Here is a 24,524-nt window from a genome sequence, read left to right on the forward strand (position 1 = left end):
ATAACATATTAACTGAAACATCACAATCATAAATGATTTTCAGGGTAATGACTTCTTATAAATGAAACCAATATCGGTCTACCTTTAGTTTTGTAATTCACTTGCTCTAGAATGTTTCAGCCTGTTAATTGCATTCTTTCTACTTTGTATCAATTTCCATTTAGTTTCCTGATCAAGCCAGGCCTTAAATCACTCTCATTCTGTTATCCCTGTAAATCCAACCTTCAATCTTATCTCTTTCCCAATCCACACTCCCTTCATAATGATAATGGTAACTGGGTTTTTATTATGGATCTATTATACCTTCAACCACACTGGAAATCACTCTTCATGATTTAATGATGATACTGCATCCATCATCACAAGTTTTAAATAATTCAGTCTATGTGATTAAGTTTGATAAACAAGTGGAACGCCTCTGGCAGTCTCGCCTGCATTACGCAATTTAATATAGCAGCAGTGCTAACTTTGAAAACTACTATAAAATAATCATTCACAAAAACATCATTCATATAATGACATAATACCACGTTCATTGACCATAAATTACATTTGAACGGAGACTTAAGACTGTCAACTACACTCATGTCCACATTTCATTCACTCTATCCATAAACTTTCAAAGTTATGATGGCACTTCAACAATTACCCCAACATGGCCTAAGTTTATTGACCTTAACTGACCTTTGACTTGGTTTTGTGACCTGAAACTCACAGGGGATGTTCAGTGATGCTTGATTACTCGTTTATCCCAATTTTTATGAACTAGATCCATAAACTTCAGAGTTAGGATGGTAATTCAACAAATACCCCCAACACGGCCAAAGTTCATTGACCTTTAATGACCTTTGACCATGGTCATGTGACCTGAAACTCGTACAGGATGTTCAGTGATACTTGATTACTCTTATGTCCAAGTTTTATGAACTAGATCCATAAACTTTCAGAGTTAGGATAGTAATTTAACATATACCCCCAACACGGCCAAAGTTCATTGACCTTAAATGACCATTGACCATGGTCATGTGACCTGAAACTCGCACAGGATATTCAGTGGTACTTGATTAACCTAATGTCCAAGTTTCATGAACTAAATCCATAAATTTTCAAAGTTATGATGGTAATTCAACAAATACCCCCAACTTGGCCAAAGTTCATTGACCCTAAATGACCTTTGACCTTGGTCATGTGACCTGAAACTCAGGCAGGATGTTTACTAATACTTGATTAACCTTATGTCTAAATTTCATGGACTAGATCCATACATTTTCAAAGTTATGATAGTAATTCAACAAATACCCCCAACTTGACCAAAGTTCATTGACCCTAAATGACCTTTGACCTTGGTCACGTGACCTGAATCTCGAGCAGGATGTTCACTTATACTTGATTAACCTTATGCTTAAGTTTCATGAACTAGGTCCATATACTTTCTAAGTTATGATGTCATTTCAAAAACTTAACCTTCGGTTAAGATTTTGAAAATAATTTTCCCAACATGGTCTAAGTTCATTGACCCTAAATGACCTTTGACCTTGGTCATGTGACCTGAAACTCAGGCAGGATGTTTAGTAATACTTGATTAACCTTATGTCCAAGTTTCATGAACTAGGTCCATATATTTTCTAAGTTATGATGTCATTTCAAAAACTTAACCTTAGGTTAAGATTTGATGTTGACGCCGCCGCCGCCGTCGCCGTCGCCGTCGGAAAAGCGGCGCCTATAGTCTCGCTCTGCTATGCAGGCGAGACAAAAACATTACTAAACAGACACACTAATACCAAATCTAATAAATCAAAGGAAATAACAATTAGCAACAAAGTATTAAATTCCTGTCAAGAGAAAAATTGTATTCAAATAGCTCCCAAATAAAATGCATGAAAATGATAGAGCAAATTAAAAATATACAAAATAAATTCATATATGACAAATTTCAGGCTGTCCCGTTTGAAATCCTTTTTGCCAACTTCCATCCCCATTTATTTGTATATGTGAGGAAAATAGTCATGGCAATAAGATAATGAACTCTGGAATATATTTTGCAGAGAGAAAAAATAATTGTAAAACCCCATGAAATGCATTTAAAAGGAAAACTTAGCAATGAATAACAAAATATCAAATTAATGTTTCAACAAAATTTCAGGAACTTGTTTGTTTGAAATATCTTTTACCAACTTTCACAAATTAATTTGTATTAATGTGAGGAAAAAGGAAACTTAAATTGTATAACCGTTTTTTAGATTATGATGAAATCAACAATTATGAACTAATCACTTGAGAGTACAATAAAATCAAAATTTATTTCAAAGTAGCTGAATTATGTTTTTAGGACTATGCACACTGAACAGCATTGCTCTAAAGATGAAGTGCACTCAGTGGTCCACTTTATACTACTCATTGAATTGGAAAACAATGAGTGTTTGCTAAGAGTGGTACTTTATAAAAACAAAGAAACTTCTGGGACCAAACTCTAATATCGCCATCCAAAAAAGAAGTGACCAGGGCTCGACCCTTGAACCTCGGCATCAATTTGAAACTTCCCCATGCATCTTGTATTACAGGCCACATCGCCGTGTGGACTACCATGCCGTTGATAAAACTCGGGAGGGCGCTTTCCAAGTAAAATATCATACTTGATTGATTCTTCAGAGAACATCCTAGAAAGCCATAACATATCTCACACATGGACTCATCAAAAAGTTGTGTTAAAATTCTATGATTGGGAAAAAGAAAAGAATAATGCCACCACAATAGAATTTAAAGTTAACTAAAGTTAGGAATATAATCACTTCATGACCCTTGCATCACACAATGTACATGTCTTGCATAGTGATAATGGTTACAGTTTAAAGTATTATTTTCAAGGTGACATATCTCAAATATTTCAGAAAATGGAGACTGTATTTGTTAAATCCTTCATTACCTATATCCTTTACAGAATACTGACATTTGTATGTAAATAGTTTCTAAGCACATGTTTTAATTATGGCTGGCCACACTTTTAGGCTGGTTTGAACTTATCCAGCTTACTAACCTGTTATTTCCAATCAGAAATTTAGGTCAAGCCTTCACACAATTAATGGACAAATTCTCAAGAAAAATCAGCAATCGATTATAACTTCCACAAATCAAATCACTGCATATTAAAACTTTCATCATTAATTGTACTGAATTCCACAAAAGCGATGTTTTTGATATGCTCTCAAGTACCTTTTCCTTTGTTCTTTCATTGAGAGAAAGACTTCAAATACAATTCCAATCTGTACTTTTACAAAGAAAAATAAACATAGCAAAATTGCGTTTATGCTGTACACCATCATGAACACATTTCTGAGACCCACTGGGTTGCAAATAAAAAATAAAGAATAATTCTGGTTCGATCATCTTCAGTATTTGAACTAAATGTGCAGGCAAAATGGATCTTGATCGGCCATCAACATTAATCTATTAATTGTAAACCTTTGTGTTAATGGAACCTTTGGGCTAAGTTACTAGCAAAGAGTGATATCATCCCTAAAAGCAATGTTGGGGCTTGCTGTTCATCCCAACTTACTGATTCAGAAAATACGCTTTCATCCTATATAACAAATACAAACTCCAACCAAACCTAGGTATTGATTGCATATTTCAGTTGTCTATTTCATCATTCTGTGGTTACAAGCTGGCTGTATATAATAATAGATGACACTACTTGTAAAGATTCACCAAACTTCTCGTATATGGTCAGCTGGGGGTGCACAAATCTAAACCATGCAGGCTTCTAATCATGCGTTATCCATGGTCTTTTGGCTAGTGCTCACAGCCAATAATATTGATATAAATGATATAGGTTATTTGTATAGTGCACATATCCACCTTGCTAGGTGCTCAAGGCACTCCTATATTACCCCGGCTAAGCTAGTCGAACTATTCAAGTGCTCACAGCATTTTGAGGAATTACTTCATGCTGGTACCCATTTACCTTACCCGGGTTGAGTGCAGCACGAAGTGGGTAAATTTCTTGTTGAACGTAATTACCCTATGACTGGGATCCGAACCCACAATCCTCTGTTATCAACCTCTGTTTTCAAGGTCCGGAGACTGATCCACTGGGCCACAACACTCCACTGCTTCACGACGTTAATGTTTATTTCATATGCGATTTGTCTTATCCTGCAGAGTAAAATTGTCTGCTTGTTTATTATTCATCTTCACAAGTATTGCCCTTTTCTTGCTACTCACTAGCTAAACACCAGAAAGTGATTTCAATAATTTATCAGGTATTTCAACCATGGCCCTACTTTTAAACTATCCTTCAGAATACCCCTTTCTCTCCTTCTTTTATCCATGTTATCTTCACTGTCTTCTTCTGGTCCATGCCAAATGAGACAATAAAAGCGCTAGATTCTCTCAAGTTATGGCCATGTAATGTTTTGAAGTGGTGCTGATGACTTCACTGTTTGATTCCAACCAAGAGAGGGCCTCCTTCACTGCATCAGGGCCGATGTTCTCATAGCCAGGGTGATTACGTAGTCTATCAGTTACATGCATGTAATGACATCCACCTTCAACTGTCATTCAAATGATACACATACAAATACAAATTATTTGTAACAATCATTCATGTTTTCAAAAAGAAGAAATAAGTATTACAAAATAAAAAGAAAAAAAAAGAAAATCAAGGAGAAATATAGGTGCATTGACTGCAGAATTTTACTTTATATTTTACATTTTTCAATCAGTCTGAGTTTTCTTTCCTGAAATTTGAGTGCCATATGAATCAAATTTATGAGCTATTATATCTATTCCAGTTTTAAACCTATCTGTCAATCTTTCTGTTTATTGTTGAAAAGGTAAGATTCATGGCTGCCCACATGTGATAGAGCTGAAGGGCAGTTGCCTGTTCCAATCAAAGCTTTCACAAAACACAGATGTGCTTTTCATCTTTAGAATGCTTTTCTTTCCCTCCTTGAAAATAAATCAGCTAAGGGCATTGAGTTGATTGCACTAATCATTGTCAAATTTGTATCCTTATTCTTTGCTCATAATTGATATTGTCTAAAAATTGAACAAAATATTTTTTGTAAGCTAGATATATTAACAATGTGCAAAATACGACCCCCAAAAATGTACTTATGCTGTGTTATATGGCCCTTTGTATACTAAAGACACAAATCAAATTATTGGAATTAAATAATCCGGAAGTTGTACAAAAAAGGAAGGATTTAATGTGTTATTGCGTATCTTTTTAATTCATGTAAAGAAAACGACTTATTTGTTTCTTTAGTCACTGCCAAACAATTGATATATCCAAAATGCAAAGTATTGTGCCTTAGCTCAATGACCAACTACTTGTACTGAATAATTATATACTATGTTCACTGACCCTAAATGCCATTTAAACTTGATTATGTGACCTATTAAGACTTGTGCAAGATGATCAGTTATATTTGATTACCCCTATGTCCATATCATGAACTGTATCCATAAACTCGATGGCAATTCAACAAATACTCTCAATATGGCCAAAGTTTATCGACCTTAAATGACCTCCTAAAACTCATGCAGGATTCCCTCATACTTGATTAGGCCTACTTTTTAGTCCAAGTTTCAACGGAATCCATATACTTTAAGAGTTTTGACATTTACAAAAAATGACCTTGGTTAAGAATTTCTTTCATTCCCAACATTTATCTAAATTCATCAACACTAAATGACCTTTAACCTTGGTCATGCATCCTGATTACTCTTATGTCCAAGTTTCATGAACTAGATCCATAAACTTTCAAAGGGTGTGTTTATGCTTCCATTGCGAGGACAGAATCAGCGTTTTCAAACGTCGATTCAAAACGCCGATCGTAAACGTGGTTCTGGGAGTGCTGTTTATGTTTAACTTTTCAGAGGCGAAATCACGATCTCCAGCTGGCTTCGCATCGTAATTTTCGTTAAACAGGAAAGCGAGGTCAAATTGGGCGTGCCCTTTTTGGAAAGTTTTTTTTTTCCGAGTGTTGTTATGGGGAAGGTACGTCAACTGTTATATAAACATCAAACAATTTCCGATATTTTAGTCTTTGCATGGAGCTTCTTGATATAGCCATATCATTTCCACCATGGTGAGGATAATAGTAAGAAAAAATTAAGAATATTAAGTATACAAAATAATAAAATATATATTTGTTCATGCTACTGGGGCATCTGGCGATGTCTCCTCATTATAACTCATGTTCCAGATTTTTTTGTGTAAATCCCTCAACGTTCATCGTCATGTCAAATTGAAAGAGTAATACTAGTAATAGTACTAAGTTACACATGCAAAACAAGGGAGATGAGAGGTAATTCCGTGTAGGTAACATGCGACCATGGAGCAATGCGACTATATTTGCCCACGGATTTTCATCTCACCGGAGGCATGTACCAAATGACGTCATTTAAACACGTTTACGATCGTGGTTCTGTTTATACTTCCCCAGAAAGCCTGATTTTGGTCAAACGACGTTTACAAATGCACTTTTTTGTGAGTTTACGATCAGCGTTTTGAAACAGCGTTTAAATGAAAGTATGGAAGCAACCGTGTTTTGGACTAATCACGTTTGGAAACGCTGATTCTGGCCTGAAAAGTGGAAGCATAAACATGGCCAAAGTTATGACAATTCAACAAATACCCCCAACATGGATTAAGTTGATTGACCCTAAATGACTTTTGACCTTGGCCATATGACCTGAAATTCAGTAATACTTGATTACCCTTATGTCCAAGTTTCATGAACTAGGTGCATGGAGGTGTTGTTGTGTAGTGGTTCAGTCACTTGACTCTTACACCAAGGGTTCAGGGTTCAAATCCCACCCGGTGCTAATTTCCTTTGCCACTTATCTACGTTAGTCACTCTCCACCCAGGTATTAAATGGGTACCCGGTATCTGTACACGCCAATGTGATAGATTAACCTGTTATAAACAGTTGCTTGGCCAGGATACTCCCCAGGGAGTGGAGATGGTGCACATTATGTATAGAAAAGTGATGGATCCTATGACCGGGGTAATAATAATTAATGTAAAGTGCTTAGAAACCAACATAAAAAGCACTGCATAACTGTAACTATTATTATTTATTATCATAAACTTTCTATAAGTTATGATGACATTTCAAAAACTTAACCTTACTTTCAGATTTTGATGTTGATTCCCCCACCATGGTCTAAGTTCACTGACCCTAAATAACCTTTGACCTTAGTTCTGTGACCTGAAACTCAGAAAGGATGTTCAGAAATACTTGATTACTCTTATGTTCAAGTTTTATGAATTAGGTCCATATACTTTCTAAATTATGATGACATTTCAAAAACTTAACCTTAGGTTAAAATTTTGATGTTGACGATGCCACTGCCATCGGAAAAAAGTGTATTATCTTACAAAGCAAGTTTTTCTTTTCATCACTGGGTCTGCTAAGACCTATCTCATATTAAGACACAATCATTCCATAATACTGATATCAGTTGCAAGTCTACTGCAGACCATTGCATTGCAAGGTACTGGAATGTTTGTACAAGAAAGAAAATAAAGAGGCATTATTTTCATTTCAATGTAACAACACCGACCAGTTTCATTTCTAAGTTTTCTTTTTGAAATCCAATTAAACTTTGCACCCAGACTTTGCACACTAGTGCCTTTACAAAAAAAAATTGGTTGACAGAAGATAATGATGAACATTTTTGAGGGATTTTTCAATATGTGCCATTCATCCTCTTCAGACATGTACTTAATCTGAAAAAATGTCTAATTTTGATGTGTGTATTGTATTTAGGTAGTCACAAGATATACACAGTAAAACACACAAAAAGTAAATATTTTAGTTTCAAATTGATTTAATCTTTCTTTGAGGAAAAAGAAACGTATGAATTTAATATGCTGACATAAACCAACACATATCTGTACAATCTATGTATTTTCTCTGTAGACTACTCAACATTTCAAGCCTGGAGTTTTGGGGTAAAGCCATGAAATAAATAAGATATACCATTGCCCAAAACTGTTGGTACAAACAATAAAAAAAAATCACCAGATAAAAAAAAAACAGCATAAGACATCAAATTAAAAACAATAAAAACAAGAACAACACCAATGATAATAACAATGAGAATAATTTATAGGGACTTCAGCTTTTGCCTCAAAAAAAGAAAAAGAGAGAGAAAAAAAAACATTGTCAAGGCTGTACGGTATAGTGAAAAACAGAAAATTGAGACTTACATTTCGGGTGTTGGCAATCTTCTCTCAGTATCTCTAATATACTTTCATTCAGCCTGAAGTTTCCTGGCACAGCCTTGACAGTGAGAGAGAGACATGTAGAAGGGATATTAAACTCAATATGGCATTCAAATACTGTACAAGGAAGAATTAATCTTATTTTCTTGATTGTGTAAAGAAAAACTTTCATCTTTATTTATCAAACTATCATACAAACAGGGATAAGATAGGATAGGATTAGGACTTATTCTATTTATACACAGTTAAAAAGCCCAAACAGTTCACAGACTGATTTCCATTGGGGCCGTGTGGAACATAATATACAATTGACATTTTAAAACCAGTGTTTGACGAACAATATATATGAAAAAACAGAAGCATCAAATAAATATTACAAAGGAATCATTGAAAGGTGAAGAGGAGGGGAGGAGAAGAAAAAAGGAAGAAGGTAAAAGTGAGGAGAAGAAAAGGACAACGGAGAAGATAACAGAAGAAGAAAAGAAGAAGAAAAAAGAACAATAATGATAATAAGAAGAAGACAAAGAAATTATATACCGTTCTCAAAAACATCAATAACATACAACATAAAATATCTATCGGTAATTCGAATTTTGCTTGACCGCTGCATCAGTTATAAATACGTTTTGTGTCCATCGGCCAGTGGGACCAGACTTTTAGTACCAGTCTGCTCTAACCCAACATGACGAGCTGACAACAAGATAATTTGTTTTAAACAGGTGTTTCAACAATACAGACATTTTCATTTATTATTATTTGTTTGGCATCACCTGTGCCTGGGAGGCAAAAAGCGACCTAAATCACTATGACCCGTAGGTCTCTCCTCCCAATATAAGTGATTGGGGGAGTGCAGGTGGACCACTACACCAGGGTTTCCCCCTACTCTTATTAACGTGCAAAGGTAGTGACTCTTCTCTACACGGGGCCTCCATCTAACGTCCTATCCAAGAGACAGAGTGTTTTCCACTGTAACATAGCCTGCATCTATAGAACGGGAGAGACGTTTACACACAATGCACTGGCTTCAGTCATCCGCCCTGGTGAACTCAAACCCACGATCTTTGGTTCGACAGGCAGATGCTTTACCGACAGCCAATTTCACTCATTTGGCGTCAGTTTCTCGGAGCAACAAGATAAAGTCAGATTCTAATTTTGCTTGTCTAGTTCTTAATGATGCATAAGTACATTTTGTGGGCATATCAGGTATCACTATCAGCGAACAAAAATAACCATAATTTGAGTAATATTAAAAGTTTATTATTTCAGATCTATGCAACAACACACATAAATTATTATACAAAACATGTTCATTATTATGTACATCTTTCATAATAAGTGAGCTCTAAAATAGCGCAAATTGTCAGAAAATGCTGAAATTAGTCAATTTTGTAAGTAGTTATATATTGGTATATGTCTTTTTTTCATGATGATTCTTTCATATTAAGTTGGCATGAAATTATCACAAGGGTTTCCTCAAAACAATGTTTGTAGAGACAAAAAGAGTAATTACTGATATTTTGCTTCTGCAGCAGCCAGCCAGTCAGCCCAGTAGGGTTATCATCTGCACGCCACATGGAATATCAAAATCCCCGTGGAATGATTTGTCAATGATTGGGATGATTTTGTATTCCTATAGATTTGTGAATGTATTGTGCTTGAGTTTCCTATCCTTCCTAACACCTCCCTGTATTAACCTACCAACATTTCTAAATCATAGATTACCAGTACAAAGAAGTTGAGATCATTATATTGTCAATTTTTCATGCATTTAATATGAATTCCATTTCTTATATGTTCTGTATTTGATTTCTTATGTATTGTTGATCGTCTTCTAAAATTGTACTGTTTTTGTGAAAATTGTGTTCTAGAATAAACTGTTGATCAAATTAATATCAGCAATAATGATGGATTAGGATGTGAAGTGTCTATGTCAACAAGTATTGTTCATTGTTGTAGCATTTTTTTCTACATGTAAGCCAACATATGAGTAGAAAATGCACTGTGACCCAACAATCCTTGGTAAGTTTTAATAAACTTGGTTCCAAAAGATGTGGAAGCCCCCCCAAAGAGTTGGCAAAAACATGTAGCATATTACGGCATATGGCAGTTGGACAGGAATCACAACTTTTGTGCGCTGAAGGGGGAGGGAGGGGTTATACTAAGTCCCCCATATTGGTTTAGGGTTAGCCTTCGTAACATAATGATTTGCATCATTAACAGTATGTAAATGATCAAGAAAGCCTTAAGAGGTCTTTATTTCATCCATTTCTATTGAAATAATTATTTAAAAACATATTTGTTAATGATTTGACTTCATTCATGTGATAGAGGTTACCAACTTCTTAAAGGGGAAGTTCACCCTGGCCATATATTGGTTTTAATAAAAGCAGAAAAGTTACAGAAAAGAGATGGTGAATATTTGATGAAAATCCATCAAAGACTTAGAAAATAATTAATTTTCAAAGTTTTTAATTGATGATAACTTTGCGAGCAGCTTCATATACATGTACATGAATTCTGATTTTAACTGTATATTCACAAGGACTAAACTACTTTTCTTATAGGAAAGAGGATGAAATGATGCGTCTAATGATATATCAACCACACAAATAAAATCACTTTCATGAATTCATAAATCATTATCCTTTGACAGATTTTCATCAAATCTTCACCAATAATTTCCCTATTTTTCCTGCTTACAAACTTATTGCCAGGGTGACCTTTTGATAATAACAATAAATGGGCGCCTATCATGCTGCTTCTCCAGTGCCTGAATTAGAATATTACAGTACCTGATAAAGTCCATGTTCTGTGCTACTCCTGAAAACCATCCCATCATTCTCCAGCTTCTCAGTAACATTCTTGAAGACATTCTTTATCTGTCTGCCTCGTTGATGTGGTCTATCTGCATCCTACAAATTCAATAATCCCATATCTGAATTTAGCTACATTCTATCACTGTATTTATAATGACATTAGCAGCTCAATCCTCACTCAATTTTTATTCAATATTTATGTCAGTTAAAATTAACATTTAATTTTTCTCCAATTCATCCTTGTATTTAGCTTTGGTGTAGGGTTAATGATAAATTGCCAATTTGTCTACTGCCAACTCGTCTACTCACCACATGTTCTATTTTCATTTAGCCTAATGCCATTCCGTCCATCAACATTTCTTCTAACAACCATTTGGTCCAATCATCACTTCGTCTGATCACCATTTCGTCTATGACCATTTCGTCTCACAACCAGTTGGTCCAATATCCATTTCATTTTAATTCATTTTGCACAATTTAACACTTAGTCCAATTAGACCAAATGGTATATGGATTAATCTGACTATTGGACCAACTGGTTATTAGACGGAATGGCATTAGACTAAATGAAAGAAGACCATGTGGTGAGTGGACGAACTGATGGTGGACCAAATAATAGTAGACGAGTTGGCAATTGGATGAATTGGCATTAGACGAATTGGAAATAAACCGGGTCAATAATGTCTATAACTGTATCAGACATCTGAGCAGGGCAACTTTAATACATTGTTGCCTGCTTTCAGACTGTGATCAAGTGGTCGGTCAATAAGTTTTCACTTGTTTAACCACAGACAAATTTATTGCACGCTCAGGAAAGTCTATGAGAAAATGCGTGGAAATGTAGCGGGCAATAAGGCAGAGAGCTAACATCCGCGTATTCTACACATTTTTGTAAGCTTAATTGAACCGCACAGTGCTACGTCACAATGTTATTGTTAATCAAGTTGAGACAACGTTGGATACTGTTAAATAAATATATACCTAGTTTGGGCGATATATGTCGTATTGCCCCGAGGCCAGTCTATATTGCTTTATTATCACCCGTATAGGACATCTGAGCTGGTCATTTACAAAACTGTATTGCCCTAGATTTTCTGAATATCGGGAAGGGAAAAGTACATGTATGTTGTTTGTATTTTGCTCAGTCTCTCAGTTCATATTGACTTTGCATGCAGAGATGACGCAAAATATAATGTACCTTTGTATTTTCCCTGGTCTCACATCTGGGCATTTGACATTGCGTGTCAAAATAATGCATGAGATACGCTTTTTAATGATCCGCGCACCAACAATATACGTCATAATAAAGACAACGTTGGATCCGGACGCTTACAAGTATGTCATAATGGTAAAGTGCTGAGTCTAGACCCTAATATCAACATGACACAATAGAAATCTGATTTGGATGATTATAAAAATATTGACTGGCTCTTCTTTCGGGGAACATCAAATATGTTGCCCTTAAAAGAACCATATTGCCCTTGTCTAAAGACTCGGGCCAATATGATTCTTTTGCTGGCAATAGATTTGATGTTCCCCTCAAGGCCAGTCAATATTATACAATTATACTCCTCCACGTCATAACTGTTGAGGCCATACAAATCTAGTAATTATAAATTGAATGGTGACAGGTACTTTGGGGGGTATTTACCAAAACTAAAAATATGCTTCACCACAAAGTGGTGAAACATTTTGTAAAAGCAGAAGCAGAAGTTAGATAATCAATTGATTGTTTTATATGCCCACCTCTTGATATTCATGGCAAGGTAATGATGCTATCTCTAACAGTTCAGCCACTGTTTCAAGCTCATGAAGATAAAAGTTCTGAATGATCTTTTCCTGCAGGAGCTTCAGCAACTTTATATGCACTTCCCCAATCAGCTGAACCTTTGAATAAATAACCACAAAGAGAGGTAAATACAATAACAAGTTAGTTTTCCTTTCCGAGAAACTTAATGTAGTTTATTTCCAACCTCATTTGACTGTCATTTCTTATTGATTTGAGGGTTATTCTCAGGGGCACCCCCCTTAGCATCCTTCACTGAGTGGGAAGTCACAAGCAAACTGGTACATTATGACCTCTTTTTTAAAACTCCTTATTAAAACCGCATTAATTTATTACTGCCACATCCATTTAGTGGATGTGATGGGCGGAACCTTACTTCATTACCTGAAATTATTTCGGGAAAGCACTTTTTTACTTTAATGATATCAAAGTAATCCAGCAAGTGATACACTATGTCACAGGGGAAACTGCATACTTTCATGTCAATCATGATTTTTCATATATAAGATACTGAATAGGTGTGTGCCCCCCCCCCCCCTTATAGCATTACACTTTATCAAAAAGATGCTCAATCTATCAAGGAATCCAATGAAATTACCATCACTGGATTCCTAGACGATTACTCACCTCTCTTTTGAGAGCAGTCTTATCCTCTAATGCACAGACGCTGGGACCACCTTCTGAGACAAATGGAAGATCATACACAGACTGGTAAAGAATAGGTATCTCCTCCATTCTTTTCATCTCCGTCTGGTAGCTAGGGTCTTGAATTTTCCCTAGGAATTTTGAAAAGATGATTGTATCTCTGTACTACTTACTTCATTTACTTTAATTCCTTTAACGCACAAAGAACCTTTAGCAATTGGAGCTAAAGCTTCACGATATTCTTCCACTCATCACTAAGATGTTCAACCTTTCTTTGTCCTCCGGTCTCTTCCCCGAACCGTTCAAGTCATCTCTACTCCTTCCTCTCCTCAAGAAGCCTGCACTCGACCCAAATTCACTTAATAATTACCGGCCCATCGCAAACCTTCCTTTTTTGGGTAAGGTTCTGGAGAGAATAGTGTCGTCACAGCTCAGAGTTCATCTTGAGGGATCTGGCTTGCTTCCTGTGCCTCAGTCTTCTTATAGGAACCATCATTCGACAGAGACTGCGTTGGTTAAACTTTTCAACGATTTTCTACTTGCTGTGGATAAGGGCGATGAAGTAGCGTTAGTCCTTCTGGACTATACAGCTGCTTTTGACACTATTGATCACAACCTGTTACTCGATCGTCTTGAGAATGAATTCTCCATCACTGGAACTGTCCTACAATGGATCCGCTCATACCTTCATGGTCGTTCCCAACAAGTAATAATTAATGATACACTTTCTAAATCATTCCCTCTAACTTACGGAGTTCCACAGGGTTCCGTCGTCGGCCCACTCCTTTTCATTCTCTATACCAGTCCACTTTCAAATCTTATACAATCTCACCAAGGTGTTCAGCATGTGATGTATGCAGACGATACACAAATTTATGTAACACTTAAACCTGACGGCAAGGTTGAAGCAGCTCAAAAGCTTCAAAGCTGTATTGAGGACATTAAGGTCTGGTCTCGTAAAAACAGACTCTGCCTTAATGAACGGAAATCTGAATTTATCCACATATCATCAAAGTTCAGAAATACCACTCCATTCCCTGATTTATTTTCTGATACTGTTTCTCTGAAGGGTAGTGAGTGGGTACGCGACCTCGGTGTGATGATCGACAATAAACTTACTCTTCAACATCATATCAAGCATATTTGCAGGTCTGCGTCATACGGTATTTTCAAAATTGGGAAGATTAGGAAACTACTTGACCGACCCACAACTGCCAAACTAACACATGCATTTGTTTCCTGTCACCTAGATTATTGTAACGCAATATTTTCTAACCTCCCTCGTACATACCTACTTCCACTTCAACGGGTTCAAAACTCTGCTGCTAGACTGGTCTCTCTTTGTAGGAAATCTGAGCATATTACCCCAATCCTGCGTTCTCTCCACTGGCTTCCCATACATCATCGTATATCTTTCAAAGTCCTCCTCCTTACCTACAAAATTCTGAATGGTCAATCCCCCAAATATCTCACAGATCTCATTTCTTTACGTTCTAGCACCTCCTCAAGACCCCTCCGTTCATCATTTACATTGCAGTTAACTCCTGGACCTCGCACTTCTACAAAATATGGTGACCGTGCTTTTTCTTCTATTGCCCCTTCTCTTTGGAACAAGCTACCCTCTTACATGCATAGTGCCAAGTCCGTCAGTCAGTTTAAGGCCCTGCTCAAAACATACCTTTTCAATCAATGAATCCCAGTTGTGGGTCGGTCATTGGAGGTGCACACCAGTTTTAATCTGTTAGTATTTTTTTTTTCATGATTTTTTTTGTCACACCTTGTGTTAATATGCCCATTTAATATTTTTCCCCCATGTAAAGTTAAATTCAGAACACAGTGCGCTTAGAAACGCCCGTATTAAGCGCCCTATAAATGTTTTGTATTATTATTATTATTAGTAATAAATGAGTAACCGAATAGGCACCCAGCTTATCCGTGCCTCATAAATGCCTTATTATTATTATTATCACTATCGTTATTATTATTGCTATTGTTATAATTATTATCATTATCATTATTATTATTGTTATCATCATTATTATCATCATCATCATTACTAATATCAAAGTCTGAGTCATCATCTAGACAATGCTTAGTAACATAATTAAACGAATATTTTGCATAAATGATAACATGTAAATGACAAAAATGTTAAAGTTATCATAACAGAAAAATATAGATATAAACTACAAATCATATAATTCATTCACTGATTAAAACCACTGAAATAAAAGATATGAATTGATAATTAGGGGCACCATTATCATCATCATCATCATAATTATCATCATGATTTATATATTTATAAATTGTAATGACATATTTACTGAAATAGGATGCAGACACCTCGATGTTCCCTCTGAATAATTTCAGCCTTCCCCTAACATGAATGAGATCACCCAGCTCATATGATGTTAGCACTTCTTGAGTGGAATCTTCCATTCTCTTAAAAAGGGATGCAGCAAGCTCACCTTCTGCATCTCCTGCAAAAATACGACCAGAATAAAAAAGTCAAAAGAAATCATAAGTTTAAATGAATAACAAATATCACCGATAGAGGAATCATGCTGAACGCAAGTGTATTTTTAAATGAATTTAAAAGAAAATTATTCCCAGAAATAAACATTCATATGTGAATATTTAAATCAATGGTATACAAGTGAAACAACTCTGGCAGTCTCGCAATCATTATAACCATTCAATATAGGAATGTTGATTTCATTATATTAATTACATTTTCTCTTTTTAATTTATCATGCTCTGGTTATGAATGGACAGTTTGATTTGAGCTCTTGAGATCCATGGATTTTGTGTTCTAGGGCTGCTGAGATTCTTATTTCCACATTAAACTCCTCTCAATTCTTATCTTTGTGGGTAACACATCGTTGGGGTTCATAGTCTCTTCTGGACTTTTGTAATGAGTATATGACAAGGGGCAAACGAAACGCTGCTGATGATCTCGTAAGGACTAATCGGGGAGAGGTTTAGAAAGTGTCAGAGGCCAACAGTGAATAATAATGATAATACCAAACATGCTTATATAGTGCATATCACTGCCAAATGCATCCCTATGCATTTTGAAGAAGACAAAAAGGGCAAAAAACAGATAAATTTGCTGGCAAACGCACTAACTCATTTAAAAGTATTTTTAAATAAGTATGTTTTCAAAGTGGATTAAAACTTGGGTGTAGAAGAGTTCTTTACATATGATGGGGAGGTATTCCAAAGTGAAGTGGCAGCATGGGCAAATGATCGTTCTCCATAATACTTGGTCTGAACATTAGAACAATTTAAAAGATGATTCTGAGCTGATCTAAGATTGTGAGAGGGTACATACTGAACTAAACATTCAATAAGATATTTTGGAGCCATTGCATGGAGACACTGATAAGTTAAAAGCAGTACTTTAAAAATTAGATGCGACTGGACTGGGAACCAATGTAGACAGGTGTGATGTGGGAATGTTTTTTTAGTACGGGTAACTAGCCATGCTTCAGAGTTCTAAATTACTTGTGATTTGTTAATTTGGGAATCGGGCATCATATAGAGCAAACTATTACAGTAATCTAAATGACAAGCTGCTTAAAGTGGTCTTTGAAAACGCCAATGCCACCCAACTATCCAAATACATCTGGGACCTTAAGGACAGCAAAACCAACTATGCCATCAACTGGAGCATTATGAAGCAGGCACATCCATACAGCAGTCAATCCAAGAAATGCCAACTTTGTCTCACTGAAAAGCTGTGCATTGCATGTGCAGACCCCACCAAGTCACTCAACAAGAGATCCGAGCTGGTCTCTACTTGCAGGCATACAAACAAATACGAGCTAAAATACCACAACACCCGCCCAAAAAGATAGATTAAGCTTGTTTCTGAGTCTGCACATGCTATGTCCAGTCTTAAATCCTACCGCTATTTGTCATTTTTCTGGTATTTTTGTCATTTTTATTTTTATTATTTTCCTTGTTTTGTCATCGATAATTTACATGTATTTATACTGTCCTACACTTTAATTTGAACGCCTGGGGAGCGTTTCATGAGAGGACTTGTCGGACGTTTTATCCGACAATTAAGTCCCATTTTATCCGACAGTTACCATAGTAACAGTGCCTTTCGGCCCATCAGGATCAAGGAAAGATGTCAGATCTGACAACTTGTCGACAGAAATGTTGATGAAACGGTCCCCCGTTCTACACTTTGATTAATATGTCTTGTAATCAATTAAAATGGCTGTAATTGAAATGTCTTATAATCGATTTCCCGATTTCCAAATGTACAACCGATGTATATGTAAATGTATAACCGATTCCAAGCTGACCCGTGGTATCCCTGGTAGTAACTGTTTTAATTGCAAGCTTTAAAATGCAACGTTATTCTCTGTTTCTTCATCGACGGCCTCATGATTGCTTCTCAAAGCATGAAACTGGCAGTAGCCGTGTTGATTGAACCATCCTACCTCGCATTATATATATACACAATGCAATTTTACTACCCAGAAAAGCGCATATTATCACATGAGATTTGATGCATTGGAAGGAAACATGATGGGAATGTGGATCATTAAGCCAAATTCAAATAAGAACAGAAAGACAATGTTCATAAGAGCTTTGGAAATAAATGGAAACATAATTACTAATGAACAAAATATTTTGAAAGAGTTTAATGAATATTTCACTTGTATAGGTATGAAATTTAATGAAAATATCAATAACAATTTAGTAATATCACACAAAATTTACTTTGTGATTAAAATTGGTCTCTTTAAGAATTCATAGCTTTTACAACCTGCCAAGGAAAGCAACATTAACAAAAATTATGATATAAAATTATGATATAAACAAAGGTCATGGACATGATAAGATTCATCTTACTTTATCATGGGTACCCAATAGGAAGAAATATCTAAAATGCTTGAGCGCCTAGGCAGCCCAGCTACAGCCAGGGTAATAATGATAGCAGGGCCCACTGGGAGAATTGTTTTCAGAACTGAAGTGGTTACCCTGGGTAAATATACCGTTATTATTACTATCATTATTATCTTTATTATCATTATTATTATTATCAGAAATCTTTGAAGAAACAAATTCACATTGTATTGACTCATTTGTGCAATATCAATTATTTAGAAATAGAACATGGCATTTTCCATTATGTCATAAAAAGTGACTATTTTATAGCAAGATGTTTGAGAAATATGTAATAAGTTTATCATTTTTATTGAGAAAAATATCAAGTTCTTAAAAAAATCATAGTACTTGCCATGAACATTTGCATTATGCTGATAAGATAGCACACGCTTTTAATTGCAACAGATATTTAATTGTGTTTTTAGATCTACCAAAAACACTTGATTGATTGATTTTAATAATTTATTTAATTAATTATATTATTATGGAATAAGAGGAACTCATCTTTTACTATTAAAAAGTTATTTATTGAATGTAAAACAATATTTATGCACTGGCAATAGTAGTTCTGAATTTAGTGATATCAATTTAAGTGTTTTTTATGATAATGTCCACTTTAAAACTATATTATGAAATGGAAAAATATATATATAAAACAAATTTCAGAGCAAATAAGTTCAGAAAGAAATGGTTTCATTTCAGAAACTTTTTTGAACAAGCTGGCAAACTGTCACGTTAACAAACATAATTATTACTAATGTTTATTTCTTCGACGAAGATTCTGCTAGGATCGAAAGCTTAGGCCCCTTTTGACTTTCTAATTTACTCCATTGGCTCTCTTTTATTAGATAAGCAGTTTTCAGCAGCTTCTTTTTGCCTTAGATATTTGTATCAGATCTCTTAGTTTTCTTGCCAAATTTGCTTTGACTATGACAACTTATTGATTATATACTAAGTCAGTTTGACTATATGTCTATGTATTAGGAATTATGTATATAACATGTTTATTGACTGTTTGTATGAAAAAATGTAAATGTTTATACAGTGTAATGAGTTTGTTTTTTTAATAAAGAACCCTGTGGAGGGGAAAAAGGGAAAAAATATATATATTTTTTTATCATACATCATTGACTTGTCATGTGTTATATTTCATCTTTCATGCTATTTGCTGATGGCACTACAGTATTTTCATCTGGCAATGATCCTCTTTAAAGTTACTGAGCTAATAATGGTTTTCTTGCCAATAAACTTTTAATCAAGTTTCACAAAACAAGTTGTTCTTAAAACATGCAATAAATATATTGATTAAACCATATAGCTGTGTTATCATATTCTTAGTAAAAAAAGAAGAAATAATTGATGGGAAATCTATAAATCTAGAATAAAGGATTAATTGGCCACATATACAAGACCTCAAAAGAGATTGACAGTGAAAGTAGGATGTGGCTATGTAAAGCACACAGGTAGAAGGATATGAAAGAAACATATCCTGATCGATTAGTGCAGCAAAATGAAATTCCCCAATAGAAAGACATAAATCTCATTAGGATCACTGAAATGTAATGAGCTCAGTCAAGATAAATAGACACATTGAATTTCAAGTAATGAGTAGTATATTATGGATACCATACATAGTTTGACTAGCAAAAATGAATTTTGAAATGTCTAATTACTGTAATTCAATATGATGTTCTATAAGAGCCCATACAAACACACTTAGTTAATATCTCTTCAATACATAAACAGTATTAAAGAAATGCACAACATTAGACGTAGAAGTAGAACAAAACGACGGAGGGAGGAGGAAGTGGAGGAGGAGGGGAAAAGAAAGGAGAGAAAAAGAAAGAATTAAGAAAAAGACAGCAAAAAAATACTATGAAGGGAGGTAAGATTATTATTATTCAGCAGTAGGCAGAAATAAACTGTGGTAGAGTATATCTTTGTGAAAATATCTCCCTTACCAATGGATGTTTGATGAATATTATGTGATCTTTCATCTCGCTTAGGTTTCCAACAGCAACACTGTATAACTCCTGTTCCATCATCAACTGAATATTAAAATAAAAATAATTAATCAACAAAGCACTAGACAAGTATGGAAACATCACATTATTATGAATGTATGGATAGACAACACCATCACTGCTTTTGTGCATAATTTTGTTTTGGGGTAAGAAGTTTCTTCATTAAGTGACAAATCATATTAAGAAGAATCTTGATAAAAAAAAATATATGACAATTTTTGTGTCTAAGTATATGAACATAGAAACATGATTAGGAGTTTTAAACCACATTGAAAACTACATAGAACAAACAAGAACATTTTGTTGACCACGGACATGCCAGGGTTAGGTCCAAGTGTGAAAAAAAAAAATCAATTTTTACACTTATGCTGGGATCGTTGAAACCTTTCTACATCTGCCTCATATTTTTCTTTCTTTCTCTCATTTTTTTCTCTTTCCATCTAAATGTACCTCTCACTCTCTTTCTTTATCAGTGTCACACTCTCTTTCTACCATTTCAATATTTTTCCACTTGTACTCTCTCAATTCCACTCTCAATATTTTGTTCTTTTCATTTTTATCTTGCTATTCTTTTATCCCCAAGAAATGTTAAAACATAATTCTTTGAATTGCTAAAGAACTTGTCACTATACTTCAAAAAGTTTTAAATATACCAGCATAATTGAAGAATCGTTCTCTCTCTGCAATGCTGACGACAATTCCCATCACGTCAACTCTGTAGATAGGATGGTTCTTGTAAGCAAATGCATCTGCTTGTAAAAACATAAGGAAACACAGAGAACAAGGAAATATATTTAGTGCTTTATGTTGACAGCAAAAGAGGCATTGGAAAGCAGTATGGCTTTCTGGTTCTAAGCACACATTGCTTTGACTGGAATTCATCCAAGTTCTATGTCCAAATGTCATTTTAAAGGCTTTAGTTTACACATACCGTAGGCCTGTACATCTATTCCTGTATCAATTACAAAATATATCAATTAGTGGGTTATTTAATATTTTGTGTCAAGGATAGTGTTCAAAGCATATAAAAAATAAAGTGCTGTCAACTCAAGCTTTAAGACCAATGTGGATATAAGAAATCAAAAAGAATATCCATTAAACTGTTTATCTTAATTGCTCAAAATTTTGGGAGGTAAGTCCATGCACATTCCTCAATTCAAATACTTAAAGGGGCAGCGCTAGAGTGTTTGAGGGGGAGACAACTTCAATTTAATTCAATAACAGGGGTATCACATAGTTACATGTACATGGCCACTACCACTCTTTAAGATTATCTTCTTTCTTCTTCCTTCTTTTCATGGCCATGCACAGAATTTTTATCCAGGGCAAGATGCATACACCTGTACAAACTTTTGAAGAAACTCGAAAGAGAGTGAGCAAAGTGACTGAGCTTGTGATAGGGGTTCTTTTTCATTTCTACAGGGAGAGTTTTCAAAATTTATGGGGGCAGGTAACTGCCTCCCTCCCCCCTGCATACAGCCATGCTCCCTTTATATTCCTCTTCCCTTTTTCCTTTTTTTTGGACAAATTGAGTAATAATGGAGTTGGGGGTGGGAATCACCACATGCGACATTGTCACCCCTGATATAAATGCTGTCAACAGTCAAACTTATATTCACTCATTATGTCATCATTTTAATTCAAATATGATTGCAACCAGTCCAACCAGTCCAAGCTATTATAGGGTAAATGACTTAATGGCATACACGACCCCAGGGGACCATTTCACTTTACGTTTTGTCCGACGAGTTGTCAGATCTGACATCTTCCCTTAAACTTGATTGGCTGAAAGGTACTGTTACCATGGTAACTGTCGGATAAAACAAGATTTGTCAGATAAAACGTCCGACAAGTCCTTTATGAAACGCTCCTCTGTATATACCTCCATAAAATTAAAGGGATTCTTCACACCATTGCAAATTTTCCATGGCAATCCCGTTGTCATTGTCTACAACATCCTATATCTACCCGCTTCCCCCTTCCCAACAGTGGGTTTCTTCCAATGAAATGGAAAACTAATCCCTGAGGAGTAATACAATCTAATTTGTTTTGTTGTATCACTTATCGAGAAAAGTCTGGACTGAGTCCAAATTTAGTAAGCAATCTCCACTTTAATGTAGGCATGCATCTAAATCACAATACATATCAAATGATCTCTTAGCTATCAACCAGGGAAGCCTCATTAGTAATTTCCTTAGTGCACTTTAATTATCATTAAAATGAAAATACACCCAGATTTATGTTGTTTTTGAGAGAGGCAAACACATGAGAATAAAGGGTTTGGTAAAATAATGATACAAAATATGAGTTTGACATTTCAAGCAAATGATACTCGTAACTGTGCCCCCCCCCCCCTTCTACCACTCTCCCCTTTGATGTTTATCTCTACTTTATCTAGTGAACATGCCATGGAAATTGCTGTGCTTTTCAAGGGTGAAAAGATGCTTAAATGTACATATCAAATAAAAAAAGTTTTTTCTTATTTCTTTGACTATTTGTGGAAAATCTTTTTATACCCTCACCAAACAAAGTTTGAAGAGGCTATATACAAATCAGCGTATGGACGGCCGTCGCGGTTAGGCAGGTGGTCCTCTGCAAAGCTTGCAGCTCAAACTACTTCCTCAGTTTTTAAAGAATTCTTGTGGAACTGCATTGCCACGGTAACGGTATATTACAACAATATGAAACTTATACAAATGATGAAAATTGTGCAACTTTACAACAAAAGATGATGTACATATGTCAAATTATAGACCTATTGCCATCTTCCCGATTTTTGCAAAGCTCCTTCAGAAAATAATGTATACCTGTTTATATAATTTCATGCAAAATAACAAAATTTAATCAGATAAACAGTTTGATTTCAGAAAACAGTATTCAACTTCATTAGCAATATTCAATATATCTGATTATATTCTGACAGAAATGGATAAGGGTAATTACTGCATTGGTTTGTTTATTGATCTATCCAAGGCATTTGACACCATTGACCATCATTCTGTTACAAAAACTTGAATGTTGTGGAATTTGATGAGTTGCACTACAACTGTTAACTTATTTATTTCATTTACTTCATAGAAAATAATTATATTATATTGGATGGCTCGGAGTGGAATACCAGAAAGTTTGGGAAAATATTCCATGAATCGCAGATGAGTGGAATATTGGCCCTAACGAGTGGAATATTTCTGGTATTCCATGAAATGAAGCCCTCCAATATAATTTTTATCATCTATCCCACCCCTACCAATCAAAAGGAGGGAGAAATTTAAGAACAAGTCATATCACTTATCACATAATGGCATCATCACTTAATATCAAATGTGGTCATTGACATGCGACTTGCATGTAGTCCATTATGACGTCATAGAGAGTCGTTGTGCTCTTGCTGCGCATCACATTGCTTTCATTGTTGTACGCATTGTATATTTCACGCATACGTCCATGCGCAGTATACTGTTAAATATGCTCTCATATTCTATAGGAAATTTTGTACAGGAGTCTATATGGGATATTCGTCGGATTTTGGTCCTTTTAGGGATACGCTCTGATACTGCACAAGCAATGATGCAGACCGAAATATGCGTTTTTAAAAACTTATATAGTAAACAAATATATCAGGCTTTGAGAAAGTATAGTGGAATTATTTATCCAAGGTTGGTCTGGCAATTACTATTTTTCTCGAGGGGCGAAGCCGCGAGGGAAATATAGTAGTTTTGCCAGTCCAACCGAGGATTAATAATTCCCACTATGCTTTCGAATGAAACGCCTGATATATTTGTTTTATATCCTACTTTTAATAATGTATAACCAAAATCTATGTGCTGAGCTTGCAAAGTCCGGTTACTTGAGTTGAATTACCTACTTTCCTCCAAGCCATCGCGCTCAGCGGAACGTAGATTAGTGCCTGCGCCGACGCATCGCTGGACTTGCCCGGGAGAGAGCGCGCTGGCCGGTGCGCCCGAGAGTTTAGCTAGATATCCAGTTTTGTGAAATAATGACGTCAGACCTCGATATATCCAAAAATATATCGAGGTCTGACGTCACGCAACATCATAGTTGAAATATATTCGGTCACATGATGCTACTTGAACCAATCACTATA

The 24,524-nt window shown here is 35.3% G+C and overlaps 1 protein-coding gene across 1 annotated transcript; it reads right to left on the reverse strand.

Annotated features, from left to right (window-relative positions):
* Window positions 1-1,824: 1,824 nt before the first annotated feature.
* On the reverse strand, window positions 1,825-21,166 carry LOC135156226 (CST complex subunit STN1-like). The gene is made up of 8 exons (XM_064107972.1): window positions 21,073-21,166; window positions 20,357-20,443; window positions 15,812-15,967; window positions 13,467-13,615; window positions 12,800-12,940; window positions 11,030-11,149; window positions 8,223-8,295; window positions 1,825-4,550 (listed from the first exon to the last, which is right to left on the reverse strand). Exons 1-8 carry the CDS (start codon window positions 21,122-21,124, stop codon window positions 4,390-4,392), a joined length of 939 nt encoding a protein of 312 aa, XP_063964042.1. The 5' UTR covers window positions 21,125-21,166; the 3' UTR covers window positions 1,825-4,389.
* Window positions 21,167-24,524: the final 3,358 nt, after the last annotated feature.

This window comes from Lytechinus pictus, chromosome 2 (assembly GCF_037042905.1).
Source record: "Lytechinus pictus isolate F3 Inbred chromosome 2, Lp3.0, whole genome shotgun sequence".
Lineage (NCBI taxonomy): Eukaryota > Metazoa > Echinodermata > Echinoidea > Temnopleuroida > Toxopneustidae > Lytechinus > Lytechinus pictus.